This window comes from Lissotriton helveticus, chromosome 9 (genome assembly GCF_964261635.1).
Source record: "Lissotriton helveticus chromosome 9, aLisHel1.1, whole genome shotgun sequence".
Taxonomy (NCBI): domain Eukaryota; kingdom Metazoa; phylum Chordata; class Amphibia; order Caudata; family Salamandridae; genus Lissotriton; species Lissotriton helveticus.
The window spans coordinates 617,612,031-617,634,892 of NC_136070.1; the positions used below are offsets into that span (position 1 = coordinate 617,612,031).

Genomic DNA, 22,862 nt, shown 5'->3' on the forward strand with positions numbered 1-22,862 from the left:
GGTCAGTGACATCACTGATGACATCACTGATGACATCTCAAATGACATCACTGATGACATCACTGATGACAACATCCAGTGACTGTATGTTTCTGTAAAGTTAAAATATGTCTTACATATTGAAGAATGAGTGGATGTATAAGTGTCTGGATGAAGGATTTAGTAGGTGCATGACTGACTGTATAAGTGAGTGATTAAATGTGTCTCACTGAGTGCATGGGTTAGTGACTAAACTGTTTTAAATTGTGCATTATTGTGTCTGTTGTTCTGTAATCTGATGCATGTGTTGATCAGTAGCTAAATGAGTAACTATATGGGTTATTGATTGGTTGCCCAAGTATTTGTATGGGAGACTGAGTGTGTGTGTGGGTGGCTGGGAGGTGTATGACTCTGTGCATAGATGTGTGAGCAGATGTATGGGTTCAAAAGTGCATGTGGAAACAGCTGTTTGGGCAGTTGACTGTATGCATGAGTGTATTGGTGAGTGAATGGATATCTCAGTGCTACATGTCAAAGTAAGTACATATGTAAAACACAGTACATGTGATAGTTGACATATATAAATAACTGTGCATAAGAACCAGTGAATGTGTGAGTGGCTGTATGGATTATTGTGAACTTGTATCAGGGATTGTATAACAGAGTAAATATGTGTTATTATATGTTTCAATAAGTAAGGTGTGTATAACTATATAGTTGAGGAAATGGAGGTGTGATTGATTCTTTGCAAGACTGACTAGGTGTGTGAGTAACTCCATGGATGAGTGACAGTCTGTGAGTGTCTGTTTACACTGAGTGTATCTAAGGTTATATTAGAGTCTGAAGAGGTTCATCGTATCATCACATGAATGATGTTATCAGTGATGTGATCAGTAATGTCAAATGAGATGTCATCAGTGATGTCATCAGTGATGTCATTTGTGATGTCATCAGTGATGTCACTGACCATGTCATGAATGATGTAATATGTGACATCATCAGCAGTGGATTGCGGGTGCGCGATATATAGTTAGTGCAACTAACTATATATGGAATTTCAATGGTTTTGTGTGAGTAAAATAAGGTTTTTTAAATGCTAATTCCTAACTATATATGGTCTATAACCTATGGTTTTTTCTGTGAATATATATATATATATATATAAATAAATATATATATATATATATATTCATTTCTGTGAATTTCCAATTACAAAGCAAGCACTGGTAGTGTATAAATCATTGGCTTAAAATAAATTATATGTTTTTCTACTAACAGAATACTACTCATATTAGAGATGAACGCTTCTGTTTAACACCTTAAGAACGCATTCTGCTCTGAATTTCTCAAAGCAGGAAGTCAAATTCTTCCAATCTCAACCTTTAGCTGGAGTACAGCAGAGAGGGGGCAGACAGGCAGACAGACCTGCTGCAGAGCAGGCGGTGAGCGGCTCGGGTATGGACTGAGGAGCTACAGGCGGGCGCAAGCACACAGTGATATCTGCCCACAGAGGTGACCCGAGCAGGGAATGGCAGATGTGCTCTCCAGCAATGGAGACAGTGACTGTAGCCTTCTGTTTGCCTCACGGGTATGAAGGGGGCTGCCTGAGTATCCACTGCCGCGTCAAACTCGACACACCAGCCTGTGTGCACCCCCATGATGGAGAATTACACTGTTTAACTGTAAGTTGTGGGGGCGGGCCAGCGACAGGCACTACCGAGCATCTCTGGCTATGACATTGATGTCTGCACATCTCAGAGGGAATTTGTACCCTCCCCACACGAGGTTTGTGTATCTTTGGAGGTCCTAGGGGAGGGGGGGATTGTAAAGGCAACAGGACCCCACACCTCATCTTGAGTAATCGCATCACTCCGTAGCTAGCTCTCTGGGAGAAGCGATGTTCCCTGGGCCATTGAGAAAGCCTCTTCGGCTGTAGGTTAAAATGAACAGAGGCAGCCTTATCTGAATTAAACATCACAGTATAGAGAGGCAGGGGGAGTGGAGGCCAGCAGAGTGACGTGATCTATGGTGGGGGAGGGGGAGGGAATTGAAGCGCCGAGAGGGGCACGCAAGGCTTAATGACCCTTGACAGAAACCCACCTGGCGGCTGCAAGCGTGCACGCAAGTTTGAGGCCAGGAAAAGCCTGTGGTAGCACTTCCAAAAGCCACTCACCTAATTTCTCGCATACAGCGCATACGCTGACTCAGCGAGCCCTAAAAGATGTGTATTTCACGCACCCTCCTACTGTTTGATAATTGATCGTAAATGCCTTTTTGCAATTCTGAAATAATTTTCACCCTCGTAAATGGGCTTTGATATATTTTATAAAAGTGTTTCACGGTCATAAAATCGGCATTTTTGCAAATCACTGGCTTTGCAAATGCCAAATACCTTTGTACATGAGTCCTTAGGTTACCAATAAGGTCTCCTGGTAGCATGCAACTAACAGCAAGGACTTCCTCAGACAAAGTTGCATGTGGTAAATGAACAGCAACACCAAAAACATATTACAGTTAAGAAATCAACAGGACGAAATTCTCAAACAATTTTCAAAACAAAAGCAAACTTTCATTATTAGAGTGAAGCTGACGTAAAGGATCAGGAGTTATTAAAAACAAATTGGGGTGCTTTTACAAACAAACAAACAAAAGCAATCTTTAGAAATTCATAATTAAGCAAACCAATGAGATGACCGAACTACTCAAAATCTGATATTCAAAGCAAAGCATGACACACCTCTCCTCGGCCCTTCAACTGGTGGATGGTAGCTTTAAGGACACAGAAGGTAGCCTTCTGTATCATCTGTTCCACTTGGCTTCCTTACTGGAAAGTGGCTGAGCAGCAATTCGCATTGTAGTCCCTAGGATGTCATCTGGGAGACCTTCTCAACAAAATGAACTAAAATTCGAACTCCATCTTGGTCCAGGTTTTATCACACAGGCACACATTTCCTGCTTCAGCTAGGTACTTTATGTCAAGATCTATCCCAGAATTCAGTGTGTTCTAGACATCACTGCGATTTCTCACTCTGTCGAAGCACCTCGCAAAGCCAGCCCTCACTGTCCCAAGAGCATTAATCCTTTTGGGCACATCTGATCCCACCCAAGTTGAGAACGCCTCCTCTTTGTCAGGGACTCCCCTTCATTTAAAGCGGGCAAGGATCATGAGTCTTCAATGACAGGCAACTGTGACTGAAAAAAGCTTTGTCAAGGATTGTTTTCATCAGTGTTATAAGGCGTCCTTGCTTGGAGGAGGTGTGAATGATCACTGTAGTGAAATTATGCTTACCAGCACAGACTGGTCAGCCTAAATACAGAAATGTGACAAGGTTATAAATATTACTTTAGCAGCATATGCAATAAAAATCCATCGTGTCTGATGAATTTGTTTTTTTAATTTAATAGTCATGTGCCGTGAGAATGCAATTTTTACTTATTTCCCAACAGGAGTTATCAAAAGCTAGGTTTTAGCACACTATAAAAGGCAGAAGGTGCCTCTAGTAACTCGTTTATAATGTGGCACTTTTCATGTAACAATTTTAAATGTAATAGGGTGCATAAGTAACCAGGCATAACTTTTAAAAAGGCACAAGATGATTTGAATGTCATTGTTAAATCTGGCAATTTAAATGTGATAACAAGTGTATCTTTGATTTAAAAAACCCATACATCTCCTGGGTCGTAACATGGCTTTTCAAGTGCTAATGGTGCAAGGTCTTGTCCCAATATAAGTTGAGAAAATCTTTCTCTTCTGGCACACATTTGGAATTTTGACATTTAGGTAGCTGATACCATTTCTGCACACCTTACAGCTAAGTAACAAAATTGTCACTTGTCCCAATCACATGGTAGAAAAAAGGATTCCATGTCTTAGAAAAAGTTCCATTCCGTTGAGAGCTATCTAGCCTGGTGCAACTTCTCAGAGGTGAAAACACAAGCAATTAAGAGTCCAAAAATAATTTAGTGGACACAAGGTGAATGGATGGATTTCCTAAAAAAATATCCTACCTCTCCTGACTATTGGGTATCACTTTCGCCATTTGAATGTGACTATACACCCACCAGTTGCAAAGCGCCAGTGCACACTTTAATCGTCACTCAAAAGGAGCTTTTTTCAGAGCGAGTAATTCAATATTTAATTAATGTGTTTTTAATTTATTTTAGGAATCTGCTTTTTGCACACAGTTAAGTTGATTGGGTCTATGAGCACTCTTGTTCTCTCGTCTTTCAGGCTCGAATGATGTTCTGCACAAATTATATTGTGCGTGTAGCTGCACAGTGGTAGACTAAATATTATAATGGGTGTTGGAACTACTGGGGTTTTAGCATTTCCTTTAGGCAACAGTAGTATGGCAGAATTTGATCAGGAATGCATTTTTATTTTCAGAGGTGAGTGTCTGGGTGAAGAAGCATCTGTGTCATCTGCATGTGTATTCAGAGTGAGGTTGGACAGTATACTGCCACATTTTTGCCACCATCAAAATTAGAAAAGGACCAGGATGATTTGACTCAGATAAAGCTTCATTTTCTCATTTAAGAAGTGGAGACTCCTGAAGTAGTAAAAATGGTGCAACTAGGTCCATTTTTCCAAATGCAAAATGTGTGGCCCATGGGACTGAGGGATGACAGGTTAAAACAAGACTAGTAGAAGCACCTCGTAATCAGCAACCTCAATTGAGTGAATTCATTCATCTTAGCATTCCCTGCAATGTTTGATGTAACATTTGCTTCCAATCACAGGCATCAGCTTTCTTGAAAAGAAGAGAGAAGTTTAACACCTTGGCTGCTAAGGCAATTCCCGCTGGGTGCTGAAATATCCAAGATCCCATTCTACATGACGAGTTGACCTTGTCATTAGCATGGAAAAGGTTAACAAATAAGACGCTTCAGACTACTAACACACCCATAACACATCAACTTTGGAAAAGCCAAACTTTCCATCAGCTACCCCTTTGGGAGAAATATTGACCACAAGTTTATGATGGGTGGAGAAAAGCAATGGTAAAGGTATAAACAAAGCATGAGTGGGCACTGATCTGCAAAGCTTTATTAATAATATCTTAATGGCGGAGGCATGTCTATTGCCTAATGTTTTTGGGGAAAATGTGGCACATGGGGTTATTTCCTAACGTTATTTACAGATCGTGTCAGTACCACTTACAAAAAAGGTTACAGTGCTTTTCTGCTCACAACATGAGCCCTGTGAAACATTTTTGTGTTTTGTTGACATTTGGAATAAGCAAAGGTAGAAAAAATGAATGCTGAGATAAATCAATGTTATCCCTCAGAGGCACTGTCTGTGCTCAATGTTCCCAAGTTTTACTAATACTCTCCTGAAGTTGGGGTACTAGGCCTTGATTTTTTGAGTTCTTTTTGAGTTTCTCTTCACATTCAGTCATAAGATTTAACGTCTCAAGTTCATACAGATCTTCTTAAGGTTGGAGCTAGGTTCTGAAGTTTCAAGTTCTTACTGGTCTTCTCTGAAGCATTAGTCCTGGGCCCCAATACATCAATTTCTTACCTGTTTTTCCTGAAGGTTGGAGTTACGCCCACATATCCAGAGTTTGTATCCGTCTTCTCTGAAGACAGTGCCCTAGGTCCAGACATCCTAGGTTCTGATCTGTTTTCCTGAAGGCTGGAGCTATGCCCACATGTCCTGAGTTCTTACAAGTCTTCTCTGTAGGTTGGAAGTAGGACAACATCCCACATTCTTACCTTTTCTCTTAAAGAGTAGTTAGACCCTGATACCCATTGTTCTGTTCTTACCACTCTTCTCCACCCGGGCTGAGCTGAACGCCAAGACACCGGTTACACAGCGGGAACAACCTTTTCCCACAATATAAAGATGCACTGACAACACACCATATATGCTTTTCAAACAGTCGTTTGAGATACTTGAAATTTGGTTACTTATAGGGTAAAGTACCCGATACAGCTTATAGGTACATAGAGATGACTTTGATGCCCTGATGAAGTCTTGTTAAAATTAGAAACAAACGAGACACATGTTGGATGTTCGAATAAAGGACAGTAGATACTTCAAGTATAACGATTTCTTGACTTATTGAATGCTCGGAGATTCCAATTACCCATTGTTCTGCTCTTACCACTCTTCTCCACCAGGATGGAGCTAGCCCTATGAAGACTGAGTTCGCCCTGTATTTTTAGGTCGGGCCTGGGCAGTGCATGGGCTGCTCTGTGAGGCATGCTGTTTCTGGATATGGGCTTTAAGCCCATCTTTTCAATTGGCTTCCTCGTTTGTAAATGGCTGCTTGTGATTGGTCAATCAGCTTAATTGTCCCTCATTTTGGATGTTCATATCCTCCCATGAGGACTGCCCCTGTTACATGTGCTTTTACACTTCACATTACTGCCTACATTTTAATGCATTCTTTTACGTGGGCATGCCTCTATTCATGTTCCTGCCAAAAAACCTTTGTGGCCCCTTTATTTTCAGCACCTGCTGTGATGCTCTTAATCTCCCTGTGCCCGTACCCACACCACCTCACTCCTTCGACAACAATGCATCGCCGCCCCCCAACACCCCTCTGAAGTCACTGCTTCTTGCATGTGTTTGCTCTCTCTCCAAGCCTGCCTTTCCTCTCAACCTTACTGTCTCTAAAGTCTCCAGACCGCTGTGCTCCCTCTCACTGTCCAGGCTGCGCTCGGGCCCTCTCTTCCACTGATCTACGGCGCTGCCCTAATTTTTCCCTCTCTTTTTCTACTCTGATACTGTACCACCATTTTGTTTCCATTGTTTATTTAATTTTATTTGTTCTGGCATAATTTTTGTAAACACAGGGAGAGCCGACGTCCAGACTCAAACCAGGTTCCCCAGTGCTGCTACGTGGAAGTGACGCAAGAAAACAGTGACAGAAGTTGAAAGCATAGTTCGGGCAATCAGTGCGTTACTGCTAGCCCAAGCCCATCAAACAGATTCATCTATTGAGGAGTGGTGAGGGCTGAACATACACAGCATTCCAGGAGAGGTGAGTCCAGCCTGCCCCAGCGTTCCTGTTCACTGCTTCCAGATGTCACTATTTGTACCTGAAGTCAGTGGTCACCGTCCCTCTCTCCCACCAGCTGTTACAGGTTCCATTTTTACTTGCCTAGCTAATCGTTTATTAATGTCGCCCATCTCAAATGGGGCCAGTGGGATCGTACTGAAGTTTGCCTGTATTTGGGTAGCATGCGATACCCAGTTGTGTTTTCAGGATTTCACGTATGCTTGACATGGTAGGCTTTTGACAAGTAATCCATTTTCACAGTAGTTTTAATTGGTGACATTGTAGTGTGTGGTATTGGCATTTACATAGAGCCGTCTTCTTTTGCAAGGACTGAAGTGTTTTCCAGTTAGACAAGTAAGTATCTATTGCTTTTGTCGTGCATGGAAGCAAATGTGTTGGTTGTGGTATTGCTTCATAAGTGAGGCCTTGGTGGCAGGCATAAGGGTTGGAAGTATTCACCCATTTTGTTATGGAAGAGATATTTCAGTGCAGAGTTGCGTGATGAATATCAGGAAGGAGCATAAGGTATAATAACAGCTTGCAGACCGGTGTGTTCTGGCAAGTTCCACCCAGTTGCTGTTATGTTCAGGAAAAATCCTGGTCTTTATGATTCTTAGAAAATCCGCATTTGCTATTTGTGCTTGTTTTCTTCCTGGGCTTACAAACATGAACAGAGAATGATTGACATTCATTCTTTTTTTATTTTATTTTTTTAAACGAGTGACCAGGAGTGTAGCTAAGGTTTCTCATTTGGCAGTATAGCCTGAGTGTTAATTGTAGAAAGACTGGTACTGTCCCATGGGTCACCCGGTAGGCTATGCAGAGGACTATAAATTGTATTCTTCTAGCCGGGGGAGCCAGTCAAAAAAACGGCTGTAGTGATTATTTAGTTCTCATTAAGCTACACTTTATTTTAAATGTAGCTACCTAAAGGGGGACAAACTAAAAAACTTACAGAATATTTAGCTTTAACACAACTTTGACCTCTGCCCCAAGCTCACTGACCCTGTCCCATAGCATGCAGCACCACAGTTCCCATATTTTGTTATGCACTTTGACTGCTGCCCAGATCTATCCACCCCTCTCCCTGTGCCAGTGTTCTCTCTCTCTCTCTCTCTCTCTCTCTCTCTCTCTCTCTCCTGACATGTTCATGGTCTCAATATCTCCACATGCCTAGTAACCCCTTTGTTTTCTAAATGTTCTCACTTCCAGGTGTTCACTTGGGCTTTCAAGTGTCCAAAGTTTGTAAATCTATTTACCCATTCTTTCCGTTCTCTCTCTACTTTACTCACTCATAGTGTCTTTGTCTCCCAGTGTATGTCTTTCCCATGTCCCTTTTCCACTGCACACCCTCCCACATAACTCCGCTACACAAATCCACTCCACAACACACACAATTCCACAACTAACAAATCAAATACAAATCACACAATTCCAATCCACACCAAATTGCATGGGTAAAAGACATGGTCATTTACAACGTCAATAGCTCAAACTCTAAAAAATGCAAAACCTATTGCATTGAAAATGCTTGTTTAAGATGGTCTTCTATCTAAGGGCGTGATCAGGCCACAAGTCTCAAGCTTATACCCCACTTCCGTTAAAAAGTAGAAGTAGGGCTGATGTCCTGAGTTCATATTTGTCTTATCCGCCAATTTTTTACACCTGAAGAGCAGTTTCACATCCCTTTAACCAGAGTTGAAACTTGTATTCTCCTCCAATTCTCTCCTTCTGAAGGAAGAAAGGAAAGAGCAAGTCCATGACAGTCTGGTTTTCTCAAATGCCTGCTCTGTAAAGTAAAGCAAAACCATAATATCCTGAGCCTCTTTAACTGGCTTACCCTTAAATTCTCTTCTCCTGATAAGGAGTACTTTCCTGCCTTTTATAGTGGGTTTTCTCCTTATGAAAGTTAGTTGGGCCATGATATCCCCAATTCTTACCCTTTTTCTGCTGAAATTTCAAGCTACACCATGATATAACAGGGCATTCATTACCTGTCTTCTCCTCCGATTCTCTCCTTCTGCAGGGTCGAGCTAGGCCCCCACGTCCGCCCTTTTTTCTTGTTCCCAACCATCTCCTCTTTCTTGATAACTGCGCTGCGGCCCCAGGTCTTACTGCCATCCACGGGTGTAACTGAAAAGTACCAAGAGACCAACATCAATCAGCCATTACAGCCAAGAACTGCCACACCACTTAGCATGCTGGTTACAATCAATGGTCAAACTCCTCTATATAAGTTAATCGTTCTTTTAAAAGAGTAAACACTTTAATGATGGCGAGAAGTAAATGAAAAAAAATGGATGATAGAGTTCCATTGCCAAGATTCCTGCTTGCATGTTATTTTTAATACAAAGGGATTTGTTTTGGACCTTTCCCCTATGCCATGGGTGGGGATTACTTATCTTAATTACACTATGTAAAGAATGGGTTTGTATTTTATTTTTTGAGAAAACTGGTATTTTGGTAAACAAATGAGTATGCTTGAAATTGCCAATTAGTTAACAATGAGGTGCTGGTGGTAGTACATCTCTGGCAATTTTTTTTAGGTGTAGTGATGTTTTGCAATTATGGTATTTGTGTGTTTCAATTTACAGTTGGATAGTTTACCCCCTGACGAAGGTCTTAAGCCGAAATGTATTGAAACATGATATTACCATATGCTGTTTACAGGAAATTGACGAACAATGATTTATTTGGCTTGGATCTTCATTTGAACACTGCTTAGCACTGGATGGACAGGATACTAAATGACCAATTACTCTTCTATGATCTAAATTAAAAAGGTTTTAAAAATCTTTATAAAGAAATTCCTGGAATTTGAATTAATGTGTGAAAAGAAAAATGAAACAAATGAATGTAATAGTGGTGCCAAACTTGATGCTCTGGATTTCCCAGCCTGCTTTTCGAAACACTGTATATTTACTCAGACCAGGAGCACACACGCTTGTCAACTTTTTAAATTAACTTTAAAGTTTTAGTAACATGCACAACGGCCCCAACAGCGCTAGGATGGCGCTAGGATGCCTGGCTTCACCTTGGGGCTGCCCAGGAGTGGGCACTTCACAGGGAAAGGCCAGGAAGGGTTCCACAGCGGTATGTGTACAGCGCCTTGAGACCCCTTCGGGGGTGATTCGTGCACTATATAAGCACTACATTTACATTCACAGTGTATATTAGTCTGCGCTTGAAGAAGGGCTTCTCCTTGTTACGAATTTGACAAATTACTGGGGTTCTCTCACTTTTCTCCATGAACATGCTAACAAGCAATGGAGGAAACCAATATTTGCTATGTAGGTTTGAGGGCCAGTACTCACAGGACACTCAAAGTTTCCTAGTACCCGTGCAAACCTACGCTCTCTTTCCATGATCAGTGGGGCATTCCTAGCTCTGCCATTTACGATGTTTATGGAGAATAATTCCTGAAGGTGTTACTTACAAAGAACAAAGGGCCTCATGTACAAAGGTGCTTTGTCTTTGCAAAGCCTGCAATTTGCAAAACACAAGGTTTGCAAAGGCAAAACACCTTCTTACAATGTATGAAAAAAAAAAAATCAAGTCAGAAAAATGTTCATGACTTGTGTAAAAGTACTGTTGTGACCCATAAGAGTAGGCAGGAAAAGGGAAGCCCCCTCCTATATGAGAGTCCCATTGTAATGTACCAATATTTTGTAACAATTGTGATTGCAATACATAAATCACATACTGACACCCACGTCGGAGTGGTGTCAGATTCACAAACAGGAAGTTATCCCAGAAAGGTTTCTAAATGGAAAGCATGTTTGTTCAAAGACAGCACCCGTACCTTTAATGGACCAAGGCCGCTTCTTTAAAATAATAAATATATATATATGCCACTCCTTGCAAGTCTCTAGCCCTGCATTTGCAGCCATCCACAGGGGGATGCAATTGCAATCTGTTTAACTGATATTCATTAGGCAGGTAATTTTCTGACCCTGCCTGAATTGCCATTTTATGCTGATGCCAATTAGTAAGGTCGCATTGCAAAAAGACAGTGTCAAAATGCAGGTACAATTTGCACCCACTGTTTACGACATGTATGTACGCAGTGCTTAATTTGAGCAGGTGGTTTCCGGTGCTCAGTACCGGTACTTAATCATCAACAGCTGCGCTTTTCATGAGCACCAGGTAGTGACACATTAATTTATGGTAAGCACAGTGAGATTAAATGATTTGCCCGGAATCACAGGATGTTGAGCCGACGCCGAGACTCAAACCTTGTTACCTAGCTCTGAAGTCGTCAGCTCTGGCCATTACGCCACATATTCCCCCCACTTTCATGGTCAGTAGTTGGTTCCGTTTTAGGCGGCGCTCAAAGGAGAAATGGGCTGATGCAAACTGCTTCCTGACGAAAGCCCAGGCACTTTTTTTTAAAACTAATTAACCACTGCCTTTACGTAGATGAGGTCCAAAATGTGAAAATGCTAATTATATTTAGTAGAAGGGAAAATGAACAGATCAGTGGCTAAACAAAGTACATACAAGGCATTATTTAATGTTCAATGCTGTCTATCTAGCCATCAGAGGCTAAGCTAAGGATGAGAAGAGGGTGTTAGCGAACGCGATCAATCTTACTACAGTGACCGTACAAACTAAACACATAATTGTGAAGAATATAGCAATGTTGTCACAGGATGCTGAATGCAGCAAAATGTTTAGCATAAGACCAATATTTGCATATTGAAGTGAAAAAAACATACAAGGCATGTTAATTAAAGCGGGGACATAGTAAGTGTCATAGGTACCTAGGGACATTGGAGTGCACTTTTAAATAGAAATGTTTCCTTGCCTAACCTTTACACAGTGCAGTAGTTTAGCAAACGGCTATATGATTTAGTTTCAACTTTTAGGCGGGATTATTCGCATGAAACGTTTTGCTACTTTCGAAAGCGACTACATGGTGTATTTACTGAAATACTAACAAACAAAGTGCATGTTGGAGAAACAACACTCCAAGATAAAAAAAAAAAAATGGGGAGTATAAAAATAAAAGACAACAAATACAGTGTCACCAGAAGCCATTTTGCAGCAAACAGCCAGAGGCAGAATTATGCTACGCAATAAAAGAAACATTCAATGAGAGGGAAGCGATAGGTAAGACTCAATGAAAGTGAAGTATTTGGATAGTAAAACTAAACAATAGGAATCCGCAAGGGATAAATGAGAAATTGAACTTGGGGAATTTTTAAGAAGTGTAGTGTAACAGATGTTGAGGAGGGGATAGAATGGTAGTGTTAAATCGTAGAGTTTTCAGCAAGAACAGAAGGTGTCCTTTGCAACAACATTAGGAGGAAGTTAACCATTAGGAAAGAGAAGATACCATGAGGGTAAGAGACACATGAACTGTAGAAACTGAGACTTTAACATATGGAGATGGAAACAGTTTCGCTACTGTATAGACACAACAAGGTTAATAAAAGGAAATCTGAACAATTACCTGTATAAAAATGAATAAGATATTGTGTTCATTGTTAGGTCGAGCCGCCCAGCCAGCCTCAACTGTCTTGTGTAAAAGACCTATTATCAGCTTAGCAAGATCTTAATGTTGGCTTAGCGCCTGCTTATCGCTTACAATTGGTTGGCTTTACGGTCACTCAATTTGCTTGCTTCTTATTCAATGAGTTGCCTTATCCATCTTGTGTTTGTCCCTCCCCTAGAGCATAGCCTCTTTACGTGTGTCCCTCCACTACTTACTTTTGGAGAATTACTTTCACTTTTTGCTTAAGCACTTCGAAAGTCATGGGTTTTCCAACGGTCTCCCTTGTGTGCTTTTCGCCCCCTCCCGCTTCTTGCTGTTCTTGCTCATCTGTCTGCTTTTCTCTCCTCTGTGCTGCTCTATCGTGCGTGTGCTTCTCACCCCCATCCCTGCGCTCTGTGTTGCTCTCACTTGCTAGTGTGCTTCTGTGGTGTTCTCGCCCTCTTATGCTTCTTTCTCCCCCGTTCCCATGTGCTGTTTTCTCCCTTCCTTTCCCCATCCGCTCTTCAGTTAACCCACAAGCCCCCCCCCCCCCAACAATTTCAGAGCTTAATCGATGCTTTCACATTGAAACATTTTGTCATTTCTTTATTTACCGATCAAAGTGGCATCCACCATCTTGGATTGATGAATGAAAATGAAAGCAAGTGGCACCTCCATCATTTCTCTGACTCGCAGATGCATTCTGGCGAATGATGAGACTGTCATCACACCTTTTTGTTTATTTCATTTTAACAATGCTGCATAGCACCCCAAAAACAATTTACAAAGCATATAGGCCCCGAAAGTTGGCTTTTGCCAATGCTTGCTGAATGGTGTGTTTGTGCATGAGCTAAGGCGTAAGCTCAAAACTTGAGCATTGACGTTTTCTCAACACCAGTGAATTTGAACTGAATAAAAGAAAAAATATTCAACAAAAATGGAGAAAAGTTACAAGGCTAATTTTTAATACCAACTGGGTGCTAATGGATTGTAATCATACATACAAAAAAAGTATTAAATAAATGAACGAGGAGCTTGGAGTGTTTCACTTTCACACTAGTAGGAGTTAAGGGCTGTTTTACATATTAATTTGCATTTAAGATCAACTTTCCAAGTGGTGAGTAGTACAAATCTTACATTTTGTTAAACATTTTCAAATTTCAGTGTAGAGATCAGTATTTTGCATTTCTAGCTCTGTCTCAGTACCAATGCAAGCACCCCCTTCAGCTAATAGCTCTGGTAAAAAGACGTGGAGACCCCTCCCCATCCAGCATTCCCACATAGGTGACTCGCTAAGTGCTCCCCATGCACTGCTCATCTAGGGGACTTCTGAATTGTGACACATCGGCCACTCCTCTGCTATGGCGGAGGAGGGTGTCCCCCCCCCAACCCCACCCCAGCCCTCCCTCCGCCAGCAGCCAAATAAATGAAAAATAAAATGATAATTAACCAGTGTTTATTATTGTTTTATTTTTCTTCATATCGCCGTGTTTAGGGGCAGGGCCAGGGAGATGACAGGCAGAAGGGGGAGAGGGGAGGTGGACTGACAGTTTGTCTGGCCGACTCATGCGCACTGAAGCTGTCTCCAACCAGAGTTGCATTGCCGGGTTGGAGACAGCAGGCACAGGCTCTCAGTCCACTTGGGAGTGCTAATTCAGAGCGCTCCTGCCAATCCTGACGCTGGTCTCAGGATGAGAACAGCATCAGCATGGGACACAGGGGATTCTGGAAGCCTGTGCCTACATTGCATGGAACCGGAGCGTAGGAGGGGCAGGTAAGTTTTTTTGTGGTTTTTTGTCGTCCCCGGTCCATGTCCCCCATGCCCTGCCACTTGGCAAGGACACCGACTGCTACTGTTCTGCCAGCTCTACCGGGACAGCTCCAGGGGTATCAACAGCTGCAAAGACAATGCAATGATGTCCCAAGTAGAATGTGTGTCCGGGTAGGCCAACCCAACCTGGTACTGCCCTGTCAAATCTCTGACCTGTGAGTGTCCTAATGTATCACAGAAGTGAAACCATTCAATGCCAAGGCGCTCCGGAAGGATTTTCGCACAATACTTCAATCCGGAGGATGCAAGGCCTAGGCCCACCTCACCTCACTTGGTGGCTCATCAGCAACTACAACCCGAGTCACACATTCTCAGTTTAAAACATTAGTCGCTCTCTGTAGGCACACAACCAATTTTTCACCCGGAAGGAATTGCCTGTCTAAATGCCAGGCTGTGCCCATGCGCATCACTGATTCCTCCAGTCACTAAGCGATTGAGCTGTCCCTCCTTCCATGGGCACACTAATTGTGGCCCTGCCTGGAGGGCCTTCAATTACACAAGACTCTTACAGGCAGGCACTGATGTGAAACATGGTCCGACACACCACAACTGCATATGAAACTGTCCAGAATAAATCCTTACAACTAGACGAGGGTTCACTTTCTTCCAGACCTTTTCAGACAAAATAATCTGCTGTCACAGAATATTTGACTGATAAAATAGTTCAGGAAAAAAAACTGAGCGAACAAACAAAACCAGATGTCTTTTAAGCGGAGAGGAGAAATAAACGTTGCACGCCCCTCTAACTGAAGCACCTCCCCCTTTACAGATGGATTTGGTGTAGGTTCTCAGCAGTGCAGTTTCCCTTCAGAATTTGCTATGCACTAGAACTGCAGACAGCGCATCATATCAAATTATGGACACAAGAAAAAGGACATGAAAATGTAAAACAAAACGTTTTGCTCTTTACATTATTTTGTAGTATATTATATTTTTAGGTTGAGCCTGGGCAGCGCATGCGCTGCTCAGCAAGGCATGCTGTATTCAGGTAGGGACTTGAATCTCCACCCACTCTCCGCCTATATTTTTCATTGGCTTGTGTCATTGTCCACTGTAAGCTGTGGCTGTTCATTGGTCAATAGGCTTAGTAGTCCTTCCTTAGTACCGCCATGTCTCATTTTGTGACCTCCCAAGGCGACATCCCCTCCTATGTGTGTTGTTACTCAGTAGGCTTTAACTACAGTCTCCAAGCACTATTTTCTCAAATAGCTTTACACGCTCTCTCCTAACGCTTTTTTAAAACTTTTATAGCACAGGTACCCTACTCATTTGCAATGCAATAGGTCTTGCATTTGCGAGAGTTTAAGCTATTGGCATTGTAAATAACAATGCCTTTTAATCATCTGTTTTAAAAACAACATATAAATAAAAGGCATTGGCATCCAATAGCTCAAATTCTCGTAAACGCGAGACCTATTGCATTGCAAATGCTCGTTTGTAGCTAGCGCTTTGGATAAGTGTTTTATAAATTCAATAAAGAAATAAACTGCCCAGTATAAAATATGTCTTGATTTTCTAGCCTTCAGACATTTAAAAAAATGAAGAAACACAAGAGCCTATATTTGAGAAATAAAATGTTTCACCAGAATAATTTACTGGAATCACACATTTGAAAGTGTTTGTGTTTGATTTTTTTGTATGCCTGGCTTTAGCCAAGACCTTTTGATTTTTATTAAAATTATACTTGTAATGCACTTACTTTTAGGGTCTCTCAACCAGCCCTCTTCATTCATTCACTGGCCTGTTGTCTCATTCCCATTTTCTTCCCCCACTACAGCATAAGTTAATGGGTCGGTACACTTCAGCCATTGGTTAACTTTACTGAGAATGATGCCATTCTCCTTTTCACAAAGAGCACATCCACACACAAAGTAGTTCCCATCAGTGCCAGGGAACAGGTATGAAATTATTTCTACTGGTTGCTATTTCTTTTTTTATTACCAATGGTCCAGAAGTTCCCCCAATAATAATAATCACAGCAATGACAAAATAAAACCACCACTGACAAAGTCAAAAGGCTGGCACACAGAATATCTGCCCTATTGAAATTGGTAATGTCTGTTTATAAAGAGCAGCTCTCTGTGCTACCATTGTGCAGCTCTGTGGTCTTCATGTACTCACCATTTCCCCACCTATGCCACACTCAGAACACACCCTACCTACCAGACACAACAGTAATGTAAAGCTCAAGTGTTCTGTTGCTCACTGCACTTTGGTGCAACCAATGTCAAAAGCACCACTCTAGGAATTATGCCCGACACCAGAACACTTCCTATGTAGACTGTACTACAATCCTTCCGACGCTCAAAAACAGTGCTGGGTAATAAATATCTTGAAATGTGCATCAGCTGGACAAACAGGGTATGAGACACAATATAAACACAACAACGAGATGAACTGGGCAAAAATTAAACGTTTGAGACCTACCAAATCTGTGCCATGCTGTTGACCTATCGGAAACTGGGTGTGTCTCCTTTAACCCCTTCCATGGTCATGACGAGCCCAGCTCGTCATGAGGCACAGTGGAGCTGTGCTCATGACGAGCTGGGCTCGTCATAACTGCCGTGGCGCGCCCATGAGCGATTGATTCCCCGCCTCTGCGGGAGAATTAATCAGTGGGCGGGTTGTGACAAGCCCAGCTCGTCATGAGCACAGATCTACTGTGACTCATGACGAGCTGGGCTCGACACAAGCATCGCGGCGTCGTGGCCCGCCCCCGCGCTGTGGGGGAATTACCCGCGCGGCAAAGGGACTAACCACATTGTCTCTTTTTTTATCCATAAATTTCCTTCCCTACTAATAATGAAAGGGGAAGTCCTCGGAGTGAAAATTCTAGGTCATGCTGATGAGTCCTTATGTAAAGAAGGAGCAGCAATGGTATCTGGCATCTAAGTAAAGAATTGGGCTCACATGAAGGGATGAGACAGGACCATAATATGAGGTCGGTTGTCAGGCCAGCAACTGACCAAGAGCTTCTTCTCTCATTCATGCATGTGAAGGGTGCCAGGTTAGCTCTGGTGTGAGCCACGACCAGACTAGGGCTCGCCCTACTGTTGGTTGGCCTCCTTTGGGAGAATTAGGAGCTTAAGAGGGGCTTGAGCGTAAACCCCTTCTCAAAAAGTTGGCTTCCTCGGGCATAGCAGGAGTAGATGGAATCTTGGCAAAGACTGTGTAGTTTCTGCTCAGATTGCCATTGTTGATTGCTCTCCCACCTCCTTCCTTGTTCACCAGGGGCATTTGTTCAGCAGTAGGTAGTATCATTGACCTAAAAAGAAATTACTGTCTACTGCTCAGGTCACCATGTCTTGCCCTTTGGCACCCTTTTAATCATTCAAGCCCACATCTGCCTGCTGTATGTTGCCATATGGATTACTGGGCCTTCTCTGATTACCCTCTCTTTTTTGGTGTACATACACACAAACACACACACGTGCACACATACATATGTACACACACGTACACACATACTCGTGTACACACACACACACACCAAACATCGCGCTACTGACGCGGTGTAGCGGCCTAAACGTTTTGGTCCTTCTTGCAATTCTAATTTACTTGTCTATTGCTCACATACCTTCACCCATTACACCAATAGGCGCTGAGTATCATCACACAATACTCGTATCATGGTGGTCATCACACGCGCCATGAAAACAATTCCCACATAGGTTTAAAAAACAAAAAGCTTCCACCCTACATGGTGCCGCTTGCTATCCAAGTGGGTAAGCGCTTCAGCGCCCCACGTATGCGAAGAAAGCAAGGTACAAATGCTACAATACAATTCAAAAGAACAGAATGATGAACATTTTATTTGGAAATATCAAGACAAGAATCTGCAACCTATAGGTTATGTTATATAAAAAAGTACAGGTATGTGAGCGGTGCAAATACAACCACATTGATCAGTTCTGGATTACCAAATAGACAAAGTAGGCACCGGCCTATGGGCCCCCACTCCTTTAAGGGGCCCCAGGATAAAGGATCAAAATAATATTGATTTGAACTTGAAAGAAAATTACAATCAAGCTTTCTTGAATATGGTTTCCAAAAGATAGAAATAAATGAATCAACTCAAAGAAACGAAAACTTTACATTAAAGACTCTACAGAGGAAATACTAAATTAATGTAATGTACTCATTACCAATTTAAAGTACACAAACCAGAGACATTAGATTCACATTACAGTTGGTCTCTTAAAAAAAGCTCATCTTCTGGCAGCTGTCCGTTTGTAAACAAAAATCTGTTGCATTGGGTATTAGGAGACAATTTAAAGAGGGGGGGGGGGGATTTCGACTGCCTTTGGGGCCTCCACAGGCTTTAATACGACACTGACATTGACGATTCTTTAAGATTATCAGACAAATGCCTCGCTTTTTCTCATTGAACACATACACGGCTGTTTCGCATCCCGCCCTTCGTTTGTATGCTTTCCCTGCCCTCTTCAGGAATGTACGTGCCTCTATATAATAACTTGTCACGTCAAGGAATGTATTTAATTTATGGATCTCGAGCCTCGCAGGGGCCCCGCCCCCTGGTGCTTGTGGCATGCACCCAGCCTCGACGTGACGCAGTGACCGTTGCACATTCTTGTTCCTCTGGAGCGACCTGTTTCACAGCAGGTTACAACCACGTGGGTCATTAATAAGTAAACAGAAAGAGAATATGGGCGGGTCTCGTTACACGGCCAACAAGGGGAAGGTCCGTTGCCACAGCGACGGGAGCTACAATAGGCACGAGGCAGACAACATGCCATCAGGTGATTCAGGGGTGCACCAGAGTGTCTGCACGTGCAGGTGGAAGCATACTGCACGAGGACTATGGACCCAGCAAGTAACGCTTCCTAATAACTCTGTGACACCAAGAACTCGGCGCTCCACCTCTGGAGTTTTAGTTTAACAACCGAAATCTGGGATTTGTAAACCTGGCTCACCTCAGGCAAGCTAATTGAAATAACACACCTGAAAAAAATTATTTGAAAAATAAAAGTACATGACTGGATTGCTGCATGTCCGGCGAACCGCAGTCACCTGGTAGCCTTATCAATAAGTTAAAGAGAATTATGCAGCAAGAAAAGGAAAACTATGCAGCATATTTTATTATAGTATTACGTCATTATTTTGTCATTTTTACACTTTTTAACACTGCCTGAACATTTCGTTGCACCTTATTAGCTTCAGTGTATTTATTTGTTTATTAGTTTAAGACTCAAATATAGCAAAAAGCAACAGAAAGGTCACCATTCAAGCTTTGCAAGGGGACTTCCACTGCACGGCAACATGTGTCGCGGTGCGTTTAGTAACTTTCGAACCGATTGAGCTAATCATTTTTAATGTTAAAATCTATAGATTATGCACCAGATGGTGAATGAGGTGGCAAATGCGGCAAATATATAACTGCAAAAATGCAGGGGTCGCACAATCACATCATTCAGGTGGCCCCGCTCATCATGGCCATCCTAAGAGAAGACTCTGGTCTCTATCACAAATTAGAATGTTCTTCAAACATTAGGATCACATCAAATATCACCGATCATAATACACTCTTCCCAGTGCTGCTTGGTCAAATAGTGAGATGGAAGGAGCACGCTGGACAAATCCTTGCTCAGGAACGGACCCCAGGCCTGTCAAGTGATTTCTACTTCCGAGATACCCTTTCCTTATCCCTCCCGACTCATGAGTCAGACCCTTTCTTCAGGTCCTGGGACAGCTACTGATTCCTGCAAAAAATCTGCAGTGGTGACTGCCATTACCACCACTGTCCCAAGTACCCGAATACTGCTGTTCTACAGATGGCTAGCCAAGACTCCCTTGGTCCAATGGAGTTACATCAACAAATATGGAGAATTCTTCAAATAAAACAGACCCTTTCTTCAGGTCCTGGGACAGCTACTGATTCCTGCTAAAAATCTGCAGTGGTGACTGCCATTACCACCACTGTCCCAAGTACCCCAATACTGCTGTTCTACAGATGGCTAGCCAAGACTCCCTTGGTCCAATGGAGTTACATCAAAAAATATGGAGAATTCTTCAAATAAAACAGAAGGGCCTCCTGGAGCTTAGCCACAACTCCAAAGAGAGGCCAAGCATATAAACGCAACAAGCATTTGCAATGCAATAGATCTCGCATTAATTAAGTTTGAGCTATTGGCATTGCTAAATTTTGCAACACCAATTGCAACAAAAGTCTATAAGGGTTTGTGTGTGTTGTGCGTGTGGTTGTGTGTATGGTTGTGTGTATGTGTTTTTGTTGTGTGTGGTTGTATGTGTCGGTGTGTGTGAATGTTGTTATGTGTGTGGTTGTGTATGTATGTGTGTGTGTGTGGTTGTATGTGTGATTGTGTGTATGTGTGTGGGTGTTTTTGTGTGTATGTGTGATTTTGCAGTTGTGGTTGTGTGTGTGTGTGTGTGTGTTATGTGTGCGTGTGAGTGGGTGTATGTATGTATGTGTGGTTGTTTGTGTGCTTGTGCGTTGTTGTGTTTGTATGTGCTTCTGGTTTAGCAACCCTATTTCAAACCATTGCTTAGATAACAACACGTGAAACATGGCGTATGTAGGAGCAGACTGCATGTGCCCCGCTGGACATGTCCCCAAATGGGATTTTTTTTTTCAAAGGTGCACCTCTCCCTTTAATGGACCAAAGTTACTCTAAAGAGCACATTTCTGTAATCAGAAACCATTCACATGGAACTGGAGGCATTGTAAGCCCAGAGGTCACTGCTGGTGCTGCTGTGACTTTATTAAGCTCCCCAATGTTTACTGCATATAGTACAGAGAGGGCTACAGAAAAAGAGAGAGAGAGAGAGGGCTACAGAAAAAAGAGAGAGAGAGAGAGAGAGAGAGAGAGAGAGGGCGAGAGAGAGAGAGAGAGAGAGGGCTACAGAAAGAGAGAGAGAGAGAGAGAGAGAGAGAGAGAGAGAGAGAGAGAGAGAGGGAGAGGGCTACAGAAAGAGAGAGCTACAGAAAAAAAGAGAGAGAGGGCTACAGAAAAAGAGAGAGAGAAAGAGAGAGGGCTACAGAAAAAGAGAGAGAGAGAGGGCTACAGAAAAAGAGAGAGGGCGAGAGAGAGAGAGGGCTACAGAAAGAGAGAGAGAGAGAGAGAGCTACAGAATGAGAGAGGGAGAGAGCTACAGAAAAAAAAGAGAGAGAGGGCTACAGAAAAAGAGAGAGAGAGAGGGCTACAGAAAAAGAGAGAGAGAGCTACAGAAAAAGGGAGAGAGAGAGAGCTACAGAAAAAGAGAGTGAGCTACAGAAAAAGGAGAGAGAGAGAGAGAGGGCTACAGAAAAAGGAGAGAGAGAGAGAGAGAGAGAGAGAGAGAGAGAGGGCTACAGAAAAAGAGAGAGTGAGCTACAGAAAAAGAGAGAGAGCTACAGAGCTACAGAAAAAGAGAGAGCTACAGAAAAAAAGAGAGAGAGAGAGAGCGCTACAGAAAAAGAGAGAGAGAGAGGGCTACAGAAAAAGAGAGAGAGAGGGCTACAGAAACAAGTTAAATAAGGAGACAGGCCGTGAAACTGAAAGCACGGCCGGACGGCCGTGAAAGCCTCCGGCCGTGAAAGCCTTTCATCCAGCATGAAACTGAAAGCACGGCCGGCCGGCCGTGAAAGCCTTTGATCCGGCAGGGGGTGGAGCGGCACCAAGCTGGGCAAGAGATGGCTGGCGATTTGATGCTGTGCACGCGCATTTTAGGTCAATGCCCTTGCGCATTGACCTAAAAGCGCACGGGCACAGCATCAAATCGCCAGTCTAGGTAAGGTCTGTTTAAGCCCCTATAGTCTCGCTCTGCTCAATGCGCATTGAGAGGCGAGACCTAAAAAGACTACAGCTGCTTCATAGTACAGATTATGAAAAATATCTTTGTAATAAATAAATCTGATATTTGTGAAGATCAAACTATTCACCCCTTACGGGTCTCAAGAAATGGGGGACATTGGAGAGATTGCGATCTATTTCCCAGAGTCACATGGTGCTCAGTTGAGCTGCCGCTGGTGCCGGGGGACAGAATCTGGAGCCCTGCGCTCCAGAGTAAGCCACCCTGGTCGCTGCGCCACACCTCTCCGCCTAATAGCGGAGGTTCGAAAATCACGGACAACCTCCAGGTGCTGAGACTTCAGTCTCAAAGTGGGATGCCAGCGAAAGATTCAAATGGCAGACAGGACTGTCACATCCTCCTTTGTCCGTCTGACTTTGCCATGGTGCCAGTGCTCCACTAGGCTATTCCAGAGAAAGCAGGTTCTATCCCACCTCTGGTGTTTCAAAGCACTAACACCCAAACACCAACCAAGCGAAAACTGGACATTGGAGGAAGCCACACAAAATGGTTGTACTGCCTGGCAAATGGTGTTTGTAGCTGCTTGAACCAAGAGTTAATAAAACGTAGCACCCTATGTTCTTCCAGAGGAGCTAGATGTCACAACTTAATCTAAAGTCTAAATTCAGTTGTCCAATAGGGAAGTGGGACAGTCACTGCTTAATTTGTCCAAACATTGGTGCCAGAGCTCTCGTAAGGCGGCCACTGCAGCTTGCACAACACATTGCCCCAGTTATGCTGCCAGTGATAGTAACAGAAC

At 42.8% G+C, this 22,862-nt stretch overlaps 1 protein-coding gene across 1 annotated transcript in view; it reads right to left on the reverse strand.

Annotated features, from left to right (window-relative positions):
* Nucleotides 1-22,862, reverse strand: part of MAP3K10 (mitogen-activated protein kinase kinase kinase 10) — a 232,858-nt gene that overhangs the window by 52,270 nt on the left and 157,726 nt on the right. Inside the window, exon 7 of the mRNA XM_078660666.1 lies at nt 8,981-9,119. Coding sequence (XP_078516792.1) covers nt 8,981-9,119 — 139 coding nt within the window. The remainder of the gene's footprint in view (nt 1-8,980; nt 9,120-22,862) is intronic.